Raw genomic sequence first — 20217 nt, forward strand, 5'->3', positions numbered from 1 at the left:
ACTGAGAACTTAATTAATCCTGCCTATTGAATGACACTTTTCAAGGGAATATTCATGAACCGGAAAACAAAATGTAAACATCTTGCAGTTATCTGATGCTGGCTCATATGAACTTGAGATTAAGTGAACTGTTGCCAAATCTTTTGACCTTTTTCCCACTATATGGTTCCCAACGAACACTGGGCTTACAGTAGGTTGCCTATACTTGCCAATGCTGAGAATTATTCAAATTAGTGATGTGAATATTTACAACTCAGGCAGAGTTCAGAGAATCCAACCATTCAAGGGCACAGAGAGAGTGTGCCTGGATTTTGTAAAGAACCCCTCCAGGGCCAGTGGGGGAGGGTGAGAATCAGAAGGAATTACTTCTACATTTTTCCTGCTGTTCTAGAAGCCAGGCAATGGAATTCTCCAGGCTTCTAAAACCTGAGTGTGCAAATGAATTACCTAGGGTTCTTCTTGAAATTCAGGTAGGGTTTTGAGGGGGGCAGGGCCTAAAAGCCTGCATTTCTAACAAGTTCCCAGTGTCTGTAATATGGCCCCAGGGACACCCCCACCCTTAGAGCAGTAAGGCTCCACGTTGTATAAATAGTCTTTAAAACTCTAAAACCATTGCCGAAGGGAAACTTTGACAAGCGTGAAATGGGTTAAAAGGATGAACAGACTTGTTTCTGGATGACATCATCTCACTTTACCTGGTAGTACTTGTATGGCCTGAAATTTTCCACGGATGGAATTGTGGTTTAGAAGCACCTGCTAGCCAAGCACCTTTAAAACAATGACTTGCAAAACCTCTTTGTGGTCCCAGTACACGTAAAAGATGTGATATTCTTTTTACCTCCTTGACCAGTGATCCTCAAACCAGGGAGGGCAGAAAAAAGTTCCTAGGAGTTTATCATTTCAGCTTGAAAAGGTCCTTCCTTTCCTCAGTTGATTACAATCTGCCCTCCAGGGAATAAACTCCTGACTTTCCAGTCAGTGGAAAATGACCTTTTGAAATGTAAATGTTTGCATAACAATCATTATCATCAATGTAACAGGTATCATTAGCACTCTGCCAGACACTGTTTTGAGCACTGTACAAATGCTTAATTAGTTAATACTAATGACAACCTTGATGGTTAAGTCTTGTTCCATTACCATTTAAAAGATGAAAAGAAAGTGATTAAGAAAGTGTAAATAACACGCTCCAGGTCACAAAGCTAATAGATAGCAAAGTGAGGACTCAAATCCAGGCATTCTGGTTCAAAATCCCTGTTTTAACACTATGGCAAGCTGTCCCTCAACTGCTGTATTAAGATGAAATGTTCCCAACACATAAAAACGATAATACTCAAGGTTATAGATATTGAAAATACACTGGCTGGATCATTACACATTCTATGTATGTAACAAATATCATGTGCACTCTATAAATATGTAAAATATTATGTATCAATAAAAAAATGATTCCGAATGCAGTGGGCAAACTTCATCAGAAAAGTGACTAAATAATTCAAATCTTGATTGCAGTTTGAAATTGAAATTTAGGGTTCAATTTTAACTCTTCGTCTGCCTCTACTAACTTCTTTTTCTTTTGACTTTTTATTTGGAAATAATTTCAAATTAAAGAAAGGTTACAAAAATAATATAAACACCTCCCTTCTCTAGTTTTATGCAGATTCATCAATTTGTCACATTTGCCACCTTTTCAATTTTTGAAAAGCTAAGTAAATTGATGCCCCTCAACACAACATCTAATAGTTATTCCCTTATGAACCCTAGAGTGTGGACTCTACCCCTCCCTACAGTTTAGCCCTCATGGATTCAGGACTAATGCACCTAACCTTGGCTTATTTATCCTACTTGAAACTTATTTGGCGTTTCTTCTCAGATTGATGCAGCAGGATAGAAAATTCCTGTAAATATATCATTGACAGAGTGGCTAATAGGGTTTTACTTCTAGTCCCATTGGTATTTTAATGGAGTGTCAACAGTAAAAAGAAAAAAAAAAAAGACACCCACTTTCTGGGGCTGGAATTCTGAGCACACTGGAAGTTCTATTAGGAAGGCAATTTATAAACAATCCACGTGAAAGTGACCATTTTGTGTGGGGTAATAACCATTCACCACCTAAGTGACATGCTATAGTTTGTTAAGAAGAAACAGACAAAAATAAAGATACTATGATGTATAAAGAATCTTTTTTAAAAGATACTAATCCTTTATAATTTAAAAATTTTCACAAGAATTAAGCCTACCTGCTTTGAGGTGTGTTCACTCTTAAGGAACATCACATTGCATTTATATTTTGCTAAATTATCTATGGTACAAAACATCTTACTTTCAAACGAGTTATCTTTATCATTTAATAACTTCAGAATGAAAATATGTTTTACATTCATGTTATCTAAAATAGAGCTGGCATTAAGTCCTCATGGGCTCACGCAGAGATGACAGAAAAGATGAGCGAAAATAGGTTGGAGAAGAAAATCTGGGTAAAAGACAGGAGGAAATAGGCTTATTTATTGCACCTGAGACATGGTTGAAAGGTCTCCTTTTTAGCAACATTCATGATTATGAAAGTTTAATGTGAAATCTTCTAACCGGGTTTCACAGAAACCTAAAGTATTTACCTCACTTTTGATGTTTAAAAGGTGAGTAGATATTTAACTATCTACAATTATTTTATAGCCATCGCTAGCAACAGAGAATGTATTAGATTACTTTCCGTGACTAGTTTTATATAAAGAATGGTACCCATCTTCCACTAAAGATCCAAAATGGAGAAATGGAGAAACAAGATTAAATGGCAATAAAATATGATGCACTCAAATAGGATTTGTGCGGGGGAGGGGAAGGCAAGTTCTTGCTTTGGAAAGCTAAGGTTTGTTATACACACAAAACTTGATCATGTAGATTTTGTAAGGCAGCTGGCTTCAAGGATCTCCAAAGTCCTTTTCATGTCTAAAATTTGGTTTCTAGTTTCAGCAAGAATAGCAGGAGTAGCGTAAATGATTAGTGATACACATTTATTTATGTAATGATATTGATAAAATGAGTTTACTAAATTCGGCATATTAGATGGGCTGCATGTTCAATCTGTGCCCTGAATGCCCTCAGCAGGAAAGGGGATAGATAGACTGTCCCTTGTACTTACTGGCTCCAAGGCCAGGGGGCCAGCACATTTCCTAGGCATGCAGAGAAACAGAACTCAGTTGCTCTTATCGTGTTAGTTTTGTGGAATGGATCAAAGGCAGGCCCTCAACTAATACTTAGACAGAAAGAACCTCAGAACTAGTAAGTTACTTAAGTAGACTAATAGTAAAATGAATTAATAATGGTAGGATTTGTGAAAATACCTAAGTAACTATAAAGCTCCATAAAATCTCGTTTACCATTTATGGTAGGCAGGACAGACAGTAATATCACAACCATTTAGTACAGGAAAAAAATAAAAGGGAATTGGAGGCTTTGTCCAAGGTCTCATAGTTGTAATAAACCTGAATTTGGATCTTATGATGCCAATTCCTATGCTTTTGAATCCCTATGTTTTTTAAACAATTTAACCTGTTAATCTGTTTGTACATCTGTTTCTTAGGAAGTTGAAGACTAGACCAAGCTTTTTAAATATCTGAAGACAATTCCATTAATATTTTATAACTATCAGAGTTGTCTGAGTATTTAGAATTTGATTAGAACAAAAATATTAAGTGTTGAATAATATTATATCATGCCAAATACATTTCTTTCTTCATATATGTAAAAGAAACTGTGTGTGTGTATATATGATTTAACATAAATAAAAACAAAATTAGGCTAGAAAGACACATGCAGATATAACTTATCCCAGTCTGTTATCAAACTGGAGGAAAATCCTATGAACAAAGGCAAGTAAGACCAGGTTGATGAACTGTGTATGTCATACTAGAAATGAAGCAACTCAAAAGAAAGAATTCAGTGAATTTATTCAACCAACTAAAAATAAAAATAAATAAACAGAAACCTATTGTTAGACACTGTGAACAGAACTCAGGCAAAAATGTGTTGTCTAGATAATAGCCTAATAGAGAGAGCAAATTAAATTGCTTTTCAAGTTAATCACTTAGAAAACTGAGCACTTATTAACAGTTTTTTTAATGCACACAAAAAAATGAAATTGTGCAATATGAGAAAACAACTGACTAAAGTCACCATAGGAAGCCAAATTTAGCCCTCCCAACATAAGCATTATGCAAATGTGAGACCAATGGAAATGTTAGCTGGAGCAGTAAGTTATTTTCCCAAAGAAAAAAAAAACTCCAGAAAACTTAATTTTTTTTTTTTGTCTTCTATTCTTTTTTTTTTTTTCGGCATATTATGGGGGTACAGATTTTAAGGTTTCAATAAATGCCCTTTCCCCCCTCCCCCCACAAGTCTGATTCTCCAGCATGACCATCCCCCAGATGGTGCACATGTCACTCATTATGTATGTATATACCTGTCCCCCTCTCCCCTCCCCCTTCCCCAATACCCTGTTACTGTAGTACCTATGTGTCCACTTAGGTGCTACTCAGCTAATACCAGTTTGCTGGTGAGTATATGTGGTGCTTGTTTTTCCATTCTTGGGATACTTCACTTAGTACTATGGGTTCCAGCTCTAACCAGGAAAATATAAGATGTGCTATATCACCGTTCAGAAAACTTAATTTTTTAATGAAAGTTTTCTTGTGTTTTCAAGTAGAAGATCACATCAAAATAGTCCATTTTAAAAATTTTAAACAATCGACACATGAAAGATCATACAAGTTTCATCAAAAAGCTTATTTGAATTATGACGCAGAGAGAATGAGACAGAGAACAGCATTTCAATCATTTCATTGTGCTAGTGTTTCTTATTTAAAAACCAATCTTCCTACCAACATATAGAAAAATTAAAATGTTTTAAGCCAGAGTACATTTATGTTTGGCAAAGAGCACACTGGCAATTGCTTTGGCAAACGAATGAATGAAAACTATACAGAAAGATACAATGTAGATAGAAATATATAGATCTTTCATCTCTATCTATCCATCCATCTATATCTCTCTAACTAGCTAGCTGTCCATCCACCTGTCTATCCATCCTATACCTGTATCTCCATCCACCCAAATTTATGTATCCATGTTCCTATCTATCAGAGAGAGACTCTTAGAAAGTACACAGCAATTAACTTATTGGGAAATTACAAGACGTCTCCTTTGACCAAACTTGAGTCAGATTCCTCTGAGCCACCTTTTACATGAGACCTCAACTTTTGGACTTCTGTCTCTATCTTGGCATAACCCAATTTTAGCAAAAAATCCTGCTAAGTCAGTTTAGCAAGAATCCCCACCCTACATGTCTAATCACCCTCAATACTGATCATTCCTGATCTCCCCCTTGGAATCTAATCACCTGGCTTTCCTTCAGCAAGAATCCTAATGAGTTAGTTTATTCATTTCTGACATTTCCTCTTAGTAATTTTCCACCCATTGACCCCCTCTCTGCTCTTGGCTATAATCCCTACTTGCCCAGGCTTTCTTCAGAACTGAGCCCAGCTCTATACAGAGGTCTCTTTCCCCCTATTACAATAATGCTAAATAAAATCTGTTTGTACCACTTTAACTATTGTCTGGCTCTGGATTTTCTTTGGCAGGGGTTATTATTTTTTGTTGTAAAGAATTAGAACTCTCAAATAATAATGACCATCAATTTTAGTGTTTTTTTAAAAAGATTTTCAGTATCCTTTCATAACTGTTTCATTTTTATTATCAAAATTGAACGGGAGGTGGGTAGTCCAGACAGGCATTTTCCCCTGCTTTCTTCCAGGTTATGAAATTGAGATGCAGAAAGGCCAAAACCAAGAAAATAAGTGTTAGAGCCAAGGTCTCCAGACTCCTAACCCTGGACTCCTTCCACCAAGTCAGAAATACTTCTCTAGGAGTTGTGAATCAGAACACTATCAACTGTGGTTTCAGAAGATGAAATCATTCTAATATGTCTAGCTGTTGAATTAAACTTTGTGCCCAGCAATAAATTAACTAATATGAATATAGAAGTATAGAAAAAAATCACAAAAAATGCATAATTTGAAAGGTCTTCAAAGAGGAAAAGAAACAAATCCAGGCTGGTTTCTAGGTTTATAGTCAGAAACTTCTAGATCTGAAACCTTATAACTATGTGACTTTGAATAAAGGACAGAGTACTCAGATCACTATGAGAATTTTAATATAAAGTGCCTGCCTCATTGCTTACCATCTGGTAGGGACTCATACAAATTTTTCACTTTCCTTTATCTTGGAAGACATTCTTTGCTTTAATTTGTCAACTGCAAAACTAGGTTTTAGCATCTGCTTTTTTTGCAATAATGATTTAAGATATGCTATTTAAACGAAAAGGACAACGGAGAAATTTGAAAGAACATGTAATCAAATTCTAGTATACATACATGTAATATAAATATTAATGATTATGGTTCAGATTATGGAAAGAAAAGAGGCATCAATGTGTTTTGGCATGTCAAACATGAACATTAAATTATTTCTAAGTTTAATTCTGCTCTGATATTATAAGATACTACTGTGGATGGGAGAAAAGGGAAAATTCTTACTTTTCTTTAACCTTCTAGAATATTAACTAAATTTCCAAAATGCTGTTTGGACCACATTTACAAATGACAGTGGTAGAGGGGAAATTTAAAAAACAACATCATGTTCTCAGGTAAGATATTCTCTTGTACTCTCCTCTACCCTATCAACTAAGATTTTAATGTAAGAACTTCTTTCTCTGCCTAAAGATGTCACCCATAGGGGTGACAACAGGACTGGGCCACTTCATGGAATCTCCGTGTAGATACACAACATTCAAACTTCTACAAAATATATTTTACACTAGTCACTGTGATATAGAGGGAAGATTGTCAAATGCAATAAATTCTAGACAGACATTATCCTAACCTAATCTTTCTCATTTTCTCTTTTGAAAATATGCTTGAAATCCCATATGAATTATTTCTGAATCTGTCATTTTGCCTGGGGTTGCCTGAATATGGGGAAAAAACATAATGGAATTCACCAAGGGGAGGTAGTTACTTCATTTGCTTTTTAGACTCAACAAACATGTGCTAGATACTGAAAATTCAACGAATCGTTATGGTGAACTATAACTGATTTCCACTTAACTTTTGGAAGTTGATCTCCTGACACAGGAACATCTACATATAAACAATGAAGGCCACTGCCAAAAATGTAGATATTTAACATTTGTTAAATCAATGCCTCTCTAAATACTTTCAGCCATTGACTCTTTTAGTTCTATCTTTAGGTCAATAATGACAAAAGCACTTGAAAGGTTAAAGTTGTTTTATTTTTCCTTCAAGTCATACTAAACTCTTTAAGTCATATTAAACTGAACATGATGTGGCTTCATCGGCAACAGGATCACCACTCTTACCCACTCCAGCAAAACCAAGTAACTTTTAAAACGTTAAATCTGGCATTTATCAGAAAATGATTATCAATGGACTTTTTGAGAATCAAGTGTGATAAATTTTACATGTGCAATTTTAACCCTACCTAGGTTAACATCCCAGTTTCACCACTTAAGAGTGGAGACCCTTGAATAGCTTACTGACTTTTCCAAGACTTGGTACTCTCATTTGCAATACCTGGATGTTAGTTAATAATACTTAAATCGCAGGATTGCTGTGAAGGCTGAAAATGCTAATCTATTTAAGCATTCGGTCTTGCACATAGTGCACGGTATGGATGACAAGTAAGGTAAGTGAAGCTGGTATTAATAGTCTTTTCACCTCCATTTTACAGATGCAGAAATATCACTCAGAATAGTTAAATTGTTTATTTAAAGAAGCACAGATAGTAAATAACGTGTCCAAACTTCAAATATCAGTTTGATGTCCTCTATTCTCTTCCTTTATATTAAACTTCTTCATTTAAGCCCATAATTGGGTCTACATATGTTATCTGAATCATAAATGTTTTTGGTTAAATCTTTTTCAAGACGAAGAGCAATAAACCTATGTAAAATGGAAGATCCCAAATACGTCTAATCTTTTAAAATGTTCTGTGAACTCATGGATTATAAGAACATTGAAAATAACTCAAGAAAATCTCAACTTTGAATCAAATATATATTCATCAGATATACTAAGGAAATTGGTTCAATTAATGGTGGTTTACCAAAATAATTTTCTTTTGTTTTCTTTAATATGTTATATGTAATGATTAATCTAAATTGTAATTACAGACCTGACTATATTGAAAAGTGATCACAACAAACAAGACTGTTCTAATATTTAATAATTACACTTATAAAAGAAGTGGCTGTATGCCAATTAAAGCAACAATTTTTTCACAGTGGGAAAAAGAAACCTTGAATGTCAAAACACTTACTGCAGCTTGCCGATGAGTATTGGACAATATTCCATGAATCTTCACTTTATCTTTTTCCATTTGGTCTATGTTTACCCACAGATCCCTGCTGGCAGAATCAGATGGACCATATATCCGAGATATATAGTAGTTGTGGTCTGTGTCTTCCTGTAATAATAGAGAATAATATAGATCAAGAACAGACATTTTGTTCTTAAAATTCTTTTTTAAAAAAATCCTGTTGAACTTAGAAGTGTTAGTAGTCTTCAAAATAATCACATGACTTAAATAACCTTTAAGTGAAGTGAATTAAGATGAAATATAAATTAGTAATTTTCATCAGAAGAAATTGTTAAATATACAAAATTTAGAAGCAAATATATATTCTGTGTACCACAGTAAATGTTAGAGATCTAATTGCCACTTGTACGAAAATGTCGTTTTTAAAACTATTTACTGAAAATCTGAGCTATAATTAAGATTGAGTGACAATAAATTCAACCTCTCTTCTTTAAAAATAAGGTTCTATCAGAGCCTGCTTTTAGTTAATTGTTCTAGAAATGGAGATAATAAAATTTTTCCCTTTAATTTAGTCCTTTAAATTCTACTTTCATTTGAATTCTCATTACTGGTGTTACCATGGTACCTACCATAAAGGCTTTATTTGTCATGTTTCCACTCAATGAATAGATTTAAATGCTTTAAAAGACAATTTTGATGAGGAACACCCAGAAAAAGTCATATGATCCTTGGCTAATTCTGATTGTAATTTTTTAAACCATGAAATGCAAATGTGCTTATCAATTTGAAGAGTTACTGGATAGAATATATTTTGAAACATTCAGGTAAATGTAAGAAAAATGTTGAGTAAATAGAAGATCTGTGTTTGAATAATAAAGTTTGGGATGTGAATTCTGTTTAATTCATTTATTATCTAAGTACTAATTAAATTAAATAAAATGATTTTTGAAATCTAGTCTAAACAAGGATCCCATATACTTTTTCACAAGTCATGAGACTAATTATATATAAAATTGATTATGGAAAGGAAAAGAATATTCTAAGTTGTATTCTAAATAGATTTTGCCTCATGACCAAAAGAAACAATATGACCAAAAATGTAAATGTTGAAAACAGTGATTAAATGTTAACAGTAAATTGCTGCATTTTATAAAATAAACATCCTAGATATGCCTCCAATTAAACTTTCAGTATCACATACATATTCATCTTTGATGAAAGAAAAGGAAGTTCTGCAGAAAATGAAGAAAAAGGTGGATACAAAGAAAGAAGCAGGAATAAAATGCAGCCCAAAAGATCTTTGATATCCTGATGGGTTTCTAGCCCTCCCTTCCAGAACCTCCTGACACTGATTGAGTTCTATGAGGATATAAAGCATGTGTTTGTGTCTCCAGCATATATGTATTTAACTCCCCCCTGCTGTCTCACTTCGCCACTGGAAGCTTCAGAGGTGGGTATCTGCCTTGACATTGGGCTCAAGGCATTTTGCACATGTCATTTTACTGGCCACAGTGTTTGGTGGACATGCATGAGAATATAACCTATGAAGGAGAAATTACTGAGACATTCAGTTGAGGTAGAGAGGAGAGTTCAGTTGAGGTAGAGAGGAGATTAATTCCCCTTATTCTGATTGCTGTGAGGTGTAGATGTGAAACTTGGAACCATGTCCATTTTGCTACCATGAGGAAACCCTGCCTGAAGATAAGGCAATCACATAGATAAAGGCAGAACTGTAAACACTGCAGAGAAAGAGCCAGATCCCTGATCAACTATATCTAAGTGTGACTTACTACTAGACTTGTTCACTTGGACAAACCATTAAATCTCTTTTATTGTTAAATCACCTTGAGTTAGGTTATGGTCAACCAAAAGACTTCTAATTGAAAAACAAGTTTCTCTTACTTGCAAGCAAATTTAAGCAACATTGAATGAGGCAACCTTGGAAGATTTGCAGGTCTAGATAACAAACATCTTTCATTCTAGTATTCTAGGTAATCACACAGCAGAAATAAATAGCAGTTTGTGTGTAACCTGCTAGAAATCATCAAGTCTCAATAGCAAATGATGATGAGTCATAAAGAGTGGCTCTGAAGAAAATATTCAATGAATTTAAATAAAAGTTTTAAATTTTTTATCCCCATTACTACTATTATTATAGAGTTCAGCAACATTGAAGTTAAAGATATAATCTTTAGATGAATTATGTAAAAGATTCTATGATGCTGCCAAATTTCCATACAATTACTAAATAGATATTCTCTTTAAAATTTCAAACTTTCAAAATAGAGTTCAGTATAATTGTCAAAGTCAATATTTGTAAAATGACTTCAGCATTTTCCACAATCCTTGATTTTCTATAAGTTAAGAGTCTTGAAGTGATCATAAAAAACAAGAATATCATTGTACTTTAACAATGAATTATCTGCAAAAATATTTAGGATTTTATCTAATTACAAAGTACATCATTGATATAGTTATGTGAAAATACACCTTCATTTTTACTTAAATCAGAGCTGCCAAAAGCAGTATCACATCTTTGAAAATACTAGAGCTTGGTTTCTGACTTCTATAGCTTACACTTGCCAAGTTGTCATGGCAACTTTTATTCAAAGAGGAAGACAATTTATTGTTTACTTAGGAATGCAGAGACACAGTTGTTAAATTCCAGAGAGGTGTTTCTCTCAGATATTCAGGAAAACCATAAAATAGAAGTCTCAAAAATGTGACATTTTAGCACTGCTAAATTATTCAAACCACATCTTGTGCTTTTTTTTTTAGGAGTAATAGTACTTAAAGAGTTGTCAAAAGCCACTTCGGGCACAAAGATTTTCATTTTCTGTTCAAAAGCAAACTATTTCTAACACTATAGAAAATAAAACAAAACACTACTGTGATATGCCCAGTTGCCAATTCATTTAGGAAACCAACTGTTACTGAAAGTAGATGGCACAGCAGGTGGCTATAAATCTTATAAATCCGTGTTTCTCAAAAATGCTTGGAAATGTGCAGCTGTAGACAAACAGAAGACATATACCAAAAATATAGATGAAAAAGTCAACAAAACTGTAGCTTAGCTATTCTGCAACAATTGGTCTATGTAATTCCTAACCCAAATGGTGCTTTCTTTTCTAACATAGGTGTTAAGTTGATTTTATCATGGACACTTTTTGTGAATACTTCACATCAACTTATGCAGCATTGGCATTTGAACTCCACATTCATTTCATTGAGAAATAAATAAAAGACACTGGTCAAGAACATATTGCATGGCCATCACTGTGCTAGACATTTGGTATACGTGGACACATAAAACATAATGAAAGTTCTTAGGTAAGGTTATTTAGCATTGAATCAATTGGATACCTCTTGAAGATTGTTCCATAATAAATAAAGGAATATTATAATTTGAATGGTTCTTGCCAGGTGTTAACAAATACATTACATTCTTATCAGAATGATTTCACAAGGACCATGCAGTTCATCTAAAGGTAGTTAGTTTTAAATATTGCTTGTGAATATTATACTCCTCAGAAAAAGCTAAAAGATACTTCTCTTTAAAAAAAAGTCATGTTGATATAAGAAATCAAAAGGATAGGGTAAAATACCATGAGGAGAGAAAAAGTGAACTAATAATACTCAGGTAAAAATTACAGAGATGAACCTATTTGTAGCTGAATAAACGTATATATTACCAGTCAGAACACAGGAAATGGTCCTAAGATACAAACAACATGAAATGGAAAAGAACAATGAGATAAATGTCTAGGACAAGTGTTATGGACTGAATATTTATGTACCCTCCCCAAAATTCATAAGTTGAAGCCTCAACCCCTAATGTGCCTATATTTGGAGATAGGGTCTTTATGGAAGTAATTAAGCTTAAATGATGTCATAAGGATAGGACCTTGCTCTGATAGGATTAGTCCCATTATAAGAAGAGAAATGAGATTCATTCTCTCTCTCTCTCTCTCTCTCTCTCTCTCTCTCTCTCTCTCTCTCTCTCTCTCTCTCTCTCTCTCTCTCTCTCTCTCTCTTTCCTTCTTTTTCCTTCTCTCTCCCTCTCTTTCTACCTTGTGTGAGGACACAGCAAGAAGGCAGCTGTCTGCAAGCCAGGAAGAGAGCCCTCACCAAGAACCCAATCAGCTAGCACATTGATCTGGGACTTTTAGCCTCCAGAACTGTGAGAAAATAAATTTCTGTTGTTTAAACCACCTAGTCTATGATATTTTGTTATGGCATCCCAAGTTGACAAGACAATAGATCATCATATGAATTATAGAAAAAATGGAGATCCAATACATATGTAGTTGGCAAAGAAAAAAGTTTAAATATATTAGAGCAAAACCATTTTCTAAGATAAAGAATTCAATCTGCATACCATGTCCCAAGAAAATTTGCAATTGTATTTTGAGTACTATAAAATTTTCTAATGAGGCTTTCCATATATTAAAAAAGAAGTCTTATAGGCATCTAGAAAGACAAAGTTATCATTTAATAGTCTGATATCTCTCCATGATATCCAGTGTAAACAATGTCTACACAATCTCAGAGAATGAAATTGTGACTCAAGAACTTTTTCCCAACCAAGTTCTACTTTAAGTATAAATGCAAACATATTTCTTTTTATTATTTAATTTTTTTAGAAAGCTTGGCAAGTTATAACAACCATATTTCTAATGCATACAAATATGCAGGGAACATACCACCAACAAGAACTTAAAAGTGCAACACCTAATTATACAATCAAATCAACCAAGGAGTAAATGAAAGTACTTATTACAAAAATAGATCTATTAACTGTATATTGCTCTATATGGCAATGGAGAAGCTGCTGCAAACATTCTGACAGTGACCACTGACTCCATGGAAGTTGAATAATAGTATAATTTATTTATTATGGTTATAAATCAGAATGCAATTGCTATCAACCATGAAAATATAAAAATAAAAGTCTAATTATCTAATGGTTCATAGAGATAATTGCTAGATAAATCTGAAAGAATAAAATATAGTTTACAAAGTAGTAAACTGAAAAATTTAATCTTCAAGGTAACATTTTGAGGCAAAAGTCTAAAACTTGTGGCCTGCATGTTGCATGCATGGCAGTAAAGTTCAAAAAAAATGAAATTCATTATTTTCCTCAAATATAGCACTCATGCTATAATATAAATTTTTTCAATATTATATCAATACAAATATGAACTCATATATATACTCACCTATCTATCTCTCTATTTTTTCTGATTATTTTTCAAAAGATATGTGTAGAAGATATTTACCACATACTGACTGGTTATTTCTATGTGATGGGATTTAGAAGGACCCCACTCCCATCTGTATTATTTGAATATTTTATAAGAAACACATTATGTACAACCAGTTTATTTTCTCTTTCTTCACATGAAGCATTAGAAAATATGCGAAGACATCCATTGTTGACTTTCACTTCTGGAATCAAACCACCAACATATAGTATATCAAAAGACACGAGGCCACATGCAATATACAGTTAAGAGTTCTGTAGAATTTCATAACAGGTGCTTTAAAAAGTCCTAAAAGAAGAATACTTTAACATACTAGAAATCAAATATTCAATGTAGAGCTTCAAGGGCAATAAGTTTGAATCTTTTTTTTTATGTGTATTATTATTATTTTTTTTATTTCGGCATATTATGGGGGTACAAATTTTAAGGTTTCAAAAAGTGCCCCTCCCCCCTCCCTCCACAAGTCTGAGCTTCCAGCGTGACCATCTTCCTGATGGTGCACATCTCACTTATTATGTATGTATGTATTATAAAATGATTTTCTGTTGTATTTTATAGAAACAGCACCAAATCATCTCTCTTTTTTGTTCACTCATTTATGTAGAAATCATTTATTTCATGTGTCTGAGGTACAACATATTATTTGTTAGAAGCATTTTGATAGAATGTGTGGGATGCAATACTACAGAATTATTCAATAGCATTGCTAAATCTTGGCAATGTTTATCATTCAACGAGAGACTAAGGAATCACTCATGTTTTCCTTTCAGTTATTATCCAACCTAATATAATCTGCTGGCTTATTTTTAGGGCATTTCCAAGGATCTAAAAAAGGGGCTATAGATTGGACATATAGCTACATTCTGACAGAGAGGTGGGTGAGGGATGGAAGGTCAGGAAGAATTTGGGGAGAGGAGGGAAGTGTGGTGTGGTTGAAGTCATTAAACTGTCAGGCAGGCAGGTGACCTGATCTCTAGTTCCCACTGGCTCCATCACTAATAAGTTCTGTCACTTCAGTGAGGTCGATTATCCATTCAATTCATTTCAGTGTGAACTTTCCAACATACACAATTCCTCTTTTGCCAGAGGTCAAATCAAGAAGAGGAAGGCAGGAGTCTTGGACTTAGAGGAGCTGCCCAGTGGAATGAGTGGTGGCTCCCATTTGGGTTGGGAGTCGACTACATGGAAAGCAAATGGAAAATGATATGAGATAAAGATCCCAGCCCCACTCCCACGTTTGTCAATCACATAAGAAGAAGGTGACATACGTGGGGTGTGGTGTGGGTAGGTACTTAATTTGGATTACATTTTTATAACAAAAAGAAATGGTAGTATTGAGTTTTCTTTCACTGGGTTGACAAAGAATCAAAATAAACCAACATATTTAAGCACATTTGAAAAGCACATAAGCAGAACATAGAATGTGTAATATTATTAAATCAGCCCTAGATAATTTCAGCATGATAGAAACAATTACATATTATATTTGAATAACTTTTAATATCCATCAGCAAATACTACATAATACCCTCTTCAGATACTAAGAACAATTACATGGTATACAATTCAATTTACTGTTATAGTATTAGAAGAATTAAAATCAATCCATCTATCACATGTTGGTTATATCAGATTATTGTTCTCATTATGCACACTTGTTACAGAGTTTTTCAGTTGCTTACACATAATTTCATCATTTTCCTAAGGATTTTTACTGACTTGATCTATTTGTAGTATGGTCTATCCTCCTAGCATATATCATCTACAACTTTTGTAGGCATAATTTATTTTATTAATTCTTCCAAGAGTTTACTTAAACAACCTTCAAGAACATAAGATTAGTAGAGTGATGTATGTGTGTATGTTTGTATGAATCTATTGTAAGGTCAAAATATTATGCAACATATAAAATGTGGGATCCTAGCAATGTTTCCATTATAAAAGTCTCTGTTTTTGCTGTCACAGTCTCTCTCACAGCTGAGACTGTTTGTCATGCTACACAAAATTAGGTGAACTATAGGGCCAAGAAAGTACAGCATACTTATTTGTGATTTTTGAAAACAATAACAAAATTAAGACTCCACAATTCAATGAAGTGATTATCTAGATCTGCAGGCACTTTGAGGTGTGTCAGTATGTATTTATGTTGGTTCATTTATTAAATGAAATAGAACATATTTTCCACCTGGGTAGAGTATACCTTTATTTATCTAAGCCCTGGTAAAAACCTTTAACTTTTACGAGAATGAGCACAGTAGAATACTCTCAGGTGTGGTGTGCTGACAGAGAAGAGGCCAGAAGCAGAATCTGGGGTAGAATTTTGAATAACTTATTCATATCTCAGTTTGTCTTCTATAAATACTAACAAGTGATTTAGAGGCCAAACAGTGGCCTCTGAAGAGATGGATCGACAAATTACAAAGGATTTCTAAAGGCTTCAAAAATCTAACAAAAAAGGATGTGATTGAAAAAAGTGTTTAAAATATGTATGAGATTTCTGTTAAAATGCATAAAATTAGCATTAAAATAATGTAGCTCAGAGGAAATGTGGGTTGAAGTACAGGTTCTGACTCCAAATAGCCACTCTAAGTTCTGGGCTTTAGTCTGCATAAGGAGTTGAACTAGATCTCTCTTAAAATACCTTTCATCTAAGCTCCTAAGATCTATGGCCACAAAGCTAGTAAGAAGTGATTACAAGGTATAGGTCAGAACCCTCTTTGCCTGACTTAAGTGAATCTCACTAAGAGAAATAAAAGTGTGCAGTTTGACTAGCCAGTAGACTGGTACCACTTCAATAGGTACATATTCATCCTTGTTGATAAGTTGTAGATGGGCCTCAAGTTTGGATGCAAATTCACAAATGTGTTGCAGGGGTATAAAAATCTCTGGAGATCTCATGCATTATCTGTGAAAACTGAATAAATTATGAGTCTTGTATATGTGTTCACTACTGTTTTTCAAATGCACAATATAATTGTGGTGGGTCAAATGCGTTCGTTATACAGTGCCACTGAATTTCTCTGCAATTCTTGGTATTGTGTATTTTTCTAATTCACTGGAAATAAACTGCCCAAAGGAAAAAAAGCCATTCTATAAAAATGACATCTGCACTAGAATGTTTATAGCAACACAATTGACAATTGCAAAGATGTGGAAACAACCCAAGTGCCCATCAATACATGAATGGATTAATAAAATGTGGATTAGTAAAATATGTACACCACGGAGTACTACTCAGCCATAAAAAACAATGGTGAACTAGCACCTCTTGTATTATCCTGGATGGCGCTGGAGCCCATTCTACTTAGTGAAATATCACAAGAATGGATAAACAAGCACTACATGTACTCACCATCAAATTGGTACTAGTTGATCAACACTTATGTGCACATATGGTAGTAACATTCATCAGGTCTTGGGCAGGTGGGAGGAGGAGGAGGGGATGGGTATATTCACACCTAATGGGTGCAGTATACACTGTTTGGGGATGAGCATGCTTATAGCTCTGACTCGGGTGGGGCAAAGGCAATATATGTAACCTAATAATTTGTACCCCGTAATATAATGAAATTAAAAAACAAACAAACTATGGTGTAGAGGGATTTAGAATGTTCTGATAATCAAAAAATCGTCATAATTTTAAAAGATGAATATATCTGTTCCATGACAGGGCCCCAAATTGGATACTAGCTACCTACTGCCTTAGTCAGCTTGGGCTGCCATAACAAAACACCGTTGTAGACGGGGTGGCATAAACAACAGAGATTTATTTCTCCCAAACCTGGAAGGTGGGAAGTCCAAGACCAAGGTTCCAGTTGATTCCATCTTCAGTGAGGGCTCTCTTTCTGGCTTGCCAAGGGCTGCTTTCTCACTGTGTCCTCACAAGGCAGAGAAAGAGTTCTCTGGAGTTTCCTCCTCCTCTTATAAGGCCACCAATTCCTTCAGATTAGGGCCCCACCTTTATGACTTAATTTAACCTTAATTACTTCTTCCCAAAGGCCCTAACTCCAAATATAGTAACACTGGGGCATAGGGCTTCAGTAGAAAAATTTTAGGGGACACAATTCAGTCTATAGCACATACACACAGTTCCTTTATTAAGTTTGGATTTGTAAAAAAGCCCTAGATATATTACTTTGGAAAACTCATGTCTTTTTCTAGTACTAATCAAAATTGCCATTCAGGCTTTCTAATATAAGAAAGCTTTTGGAAAATCCACACAGATCTCTGCCTGGATCTACTTACAAAAAAAATGAGAACCAACTACTATTTATAATTTTAAAATAATAATGGACAAATTTACTCAGGAGCAACTTCTAAAAATTATAACTCGGTTAAGAATTTCACATAACCAACCTTTGTGGAAAAGTTGGATGGTTTCTTTCTACCAACTGGTGACCACTTGGCCAACAGCCTCATTTCAAAACTGTTACTATTCAGTCTGGCATTTCAAGTGATAGGCATCAATATACATTTTATTAATCAGATCTTTTATACTGTTACTCATTTAATGTTAAAGAATGAAACTGTTCTTCAGTCTCTTTTTCCTTTATTGTAACTTCTCCATGTCTTCAAATTCTTAGAACATTAGATTCAGGTAGGGATTAACAAGCAATATATCAGCTATAAATAGAATTTTGCTGGGGGACTGACATCATTTGCCATAGTTAGAGTTAGAATCTAATAATAATTTTACCTTTGTGCTTATCATTTTGCAGATAAAGTTAACTTTTGGGGCCTTTATATTCAAGATTATAAAATGAAAGCTATAATAAATATAGCCAACATCACAACATTGAAGCTAAGTCTACTTGAGATACACATGTGAATATGTGTTAGAAACTGTAAAGTGCTATTAGATGCTACTTTTGTTTTGTTAAAACAAATACAGTCATCCATTGATTAATGATGGGATAGGTTCTGAGTAATTTGTTAAATGATTTCATTGTTGTGCAAACATCTTAAGTGTATCCTTACACAAATCTAGATGTATGCCCTCCTACACACCTAGGCTAGATGGTATAGCCTATTGCTCTTAGGCCTATGAGTCTGTACAGCATGCTATCATACTGAACAATGTAAATATTTGTGTATTTAAACATAGAAAAGGTACAGTAAAAACATGGTATCATAATATTATGGGATCACCATCATATAGGATGCTCATTGTTGAGTGAAACATTGTTACATGGTGCATGACTGCAATTCATGGAAACAAAAAAGTCCTCAAATGTTCTATATTTTTACGCTACTAACATTTATTAAAGCATGAGTTCTCCTCAAATATCAGATCATAATCTATTATAAACACAGCGAGCAATATTCTGTAGCCTCTAATATTGGAAAACAATTTTGACAAACAATTATATTTTGAAAAAAATCCTTCCTTTTTACTGAATCTTATATAATTGCCTTGCCTCTAAGCATTCCATTTTTATTATCAAAATGTTCTTAAACAGAGCAAGCATAGAAAAAATAGAAATAAAGGAAATTAATTTGCCCATTAATAGCATATATCATATCATGCTAGTACAGAGAATTATACCCTAAAGAAAATAAAAGGAGAAATTTACAACCTGAAGAAAATATATACCCTAACCTAATTTTATGAAATTACTAATATTTTTAATAATAAAGCTAGTTTCCAAATGTGTTGATTTTCTATCTAATGGGATTAATAACTATCTCTGAAATGAAATCATATATATGAAATTGGAATTTTGGAATTGCATTAAGAAAATCTAACAGGGGAACAGCTAAACAGGACAGTTTATATTGAGTAATTATATTCAAATTTAGAATACTTCAAAATAGTAAAATAATTTATAGGCAAATCTTAACAGTGCCTCTATGTATTACATATTTATTTTTTTAAATTCTCTCAATTTTAACATCTTGCATAATAAGATCTTTTTAACATCTTGCATAATAAAAACTTTACCTTAAACAGGATGTGTGGTACCAAGAGACAAAAATAAACTGATAATATAGTCCATGGTATTTTAGTTTGTCTCACCTCCATCATTTATAGCATTGGTTTTAAGGGAAGATTAATATGTGGGTAAAAAAAGAACAGTAATAATAAGAAAATTTAGCTTGAAAACAAATTAATTTAAAAAAACCCACAAATGGATGCATAATTGACCTGCGACACACATACTTTACAAAATGATAAAACTTTAAAAATATGAAAGGGGGATATGTTAGTATGCCAGTGAGTAAACTAGAAAGGAATGGATATGCTATAATACCTGGAATGCCAACATGAAGATAAAATGGGTCACTTTCTTTTTGTTTTTCAGCTGCCCTCTATGTAAAAATATTTTCAGCAAACTTCAAGTAGTATCTGTATTGAATTAGGTTCTACATTCTCTCCACATTTAATTCATTTGCTTCATCCCTGCCATCTGCTATTATGGGCTTTTGATGGTTGGTCCTTTTTTTGAATCCTTTGTTTTGTTTTATTTATTTATTTATTTGGTTAGTTAGTTAAGACAGAGTCTTGCTCTGTAGCCCTGGCTAGAGTGTAGTGGCAAATTCATATCTCACTGCAGCCTCAGAC

General features: G+C 33.8%; 1 protein-coding gene across 2 annotated transcripts in view; it reads right to left on the reverse strand.

Annotated features, from left to right (window-relative positions):
* Positions 1–20217, reverse strand: part of PLXDC2 (plexin domain containing 2) — a 381342-nt gene that overhangs the window by 183691 nt on the left and 177434 nt on the right. For both annotated transcript variants that reach the window (XM_012767347.3, XM_012767348.3), the window contains one exon: positions 8392–8538. In XM_012767347.3, the coding sequence (XP_012622801.1) occupies positions 8392–8538 (147 nt within the window). The remainder of the gene's footprint in view (positions 1–8391; positions 8539–20217) is intronic.

This window comes from Microcebus murinus, chromosome 25 (genome assembly GCF_040939455.1).
Source record: "Microcebus murinus isolate Inina chromosome 25, M.murinus_Inina_mat1.0, whole genome shotgun sequence".
Lineage (NCBI taxonomy): Eukaryota > Metazoa > Chordata > Mammalia > Primates > Cheirogaleidae > Microcebus > Microcebus murinus.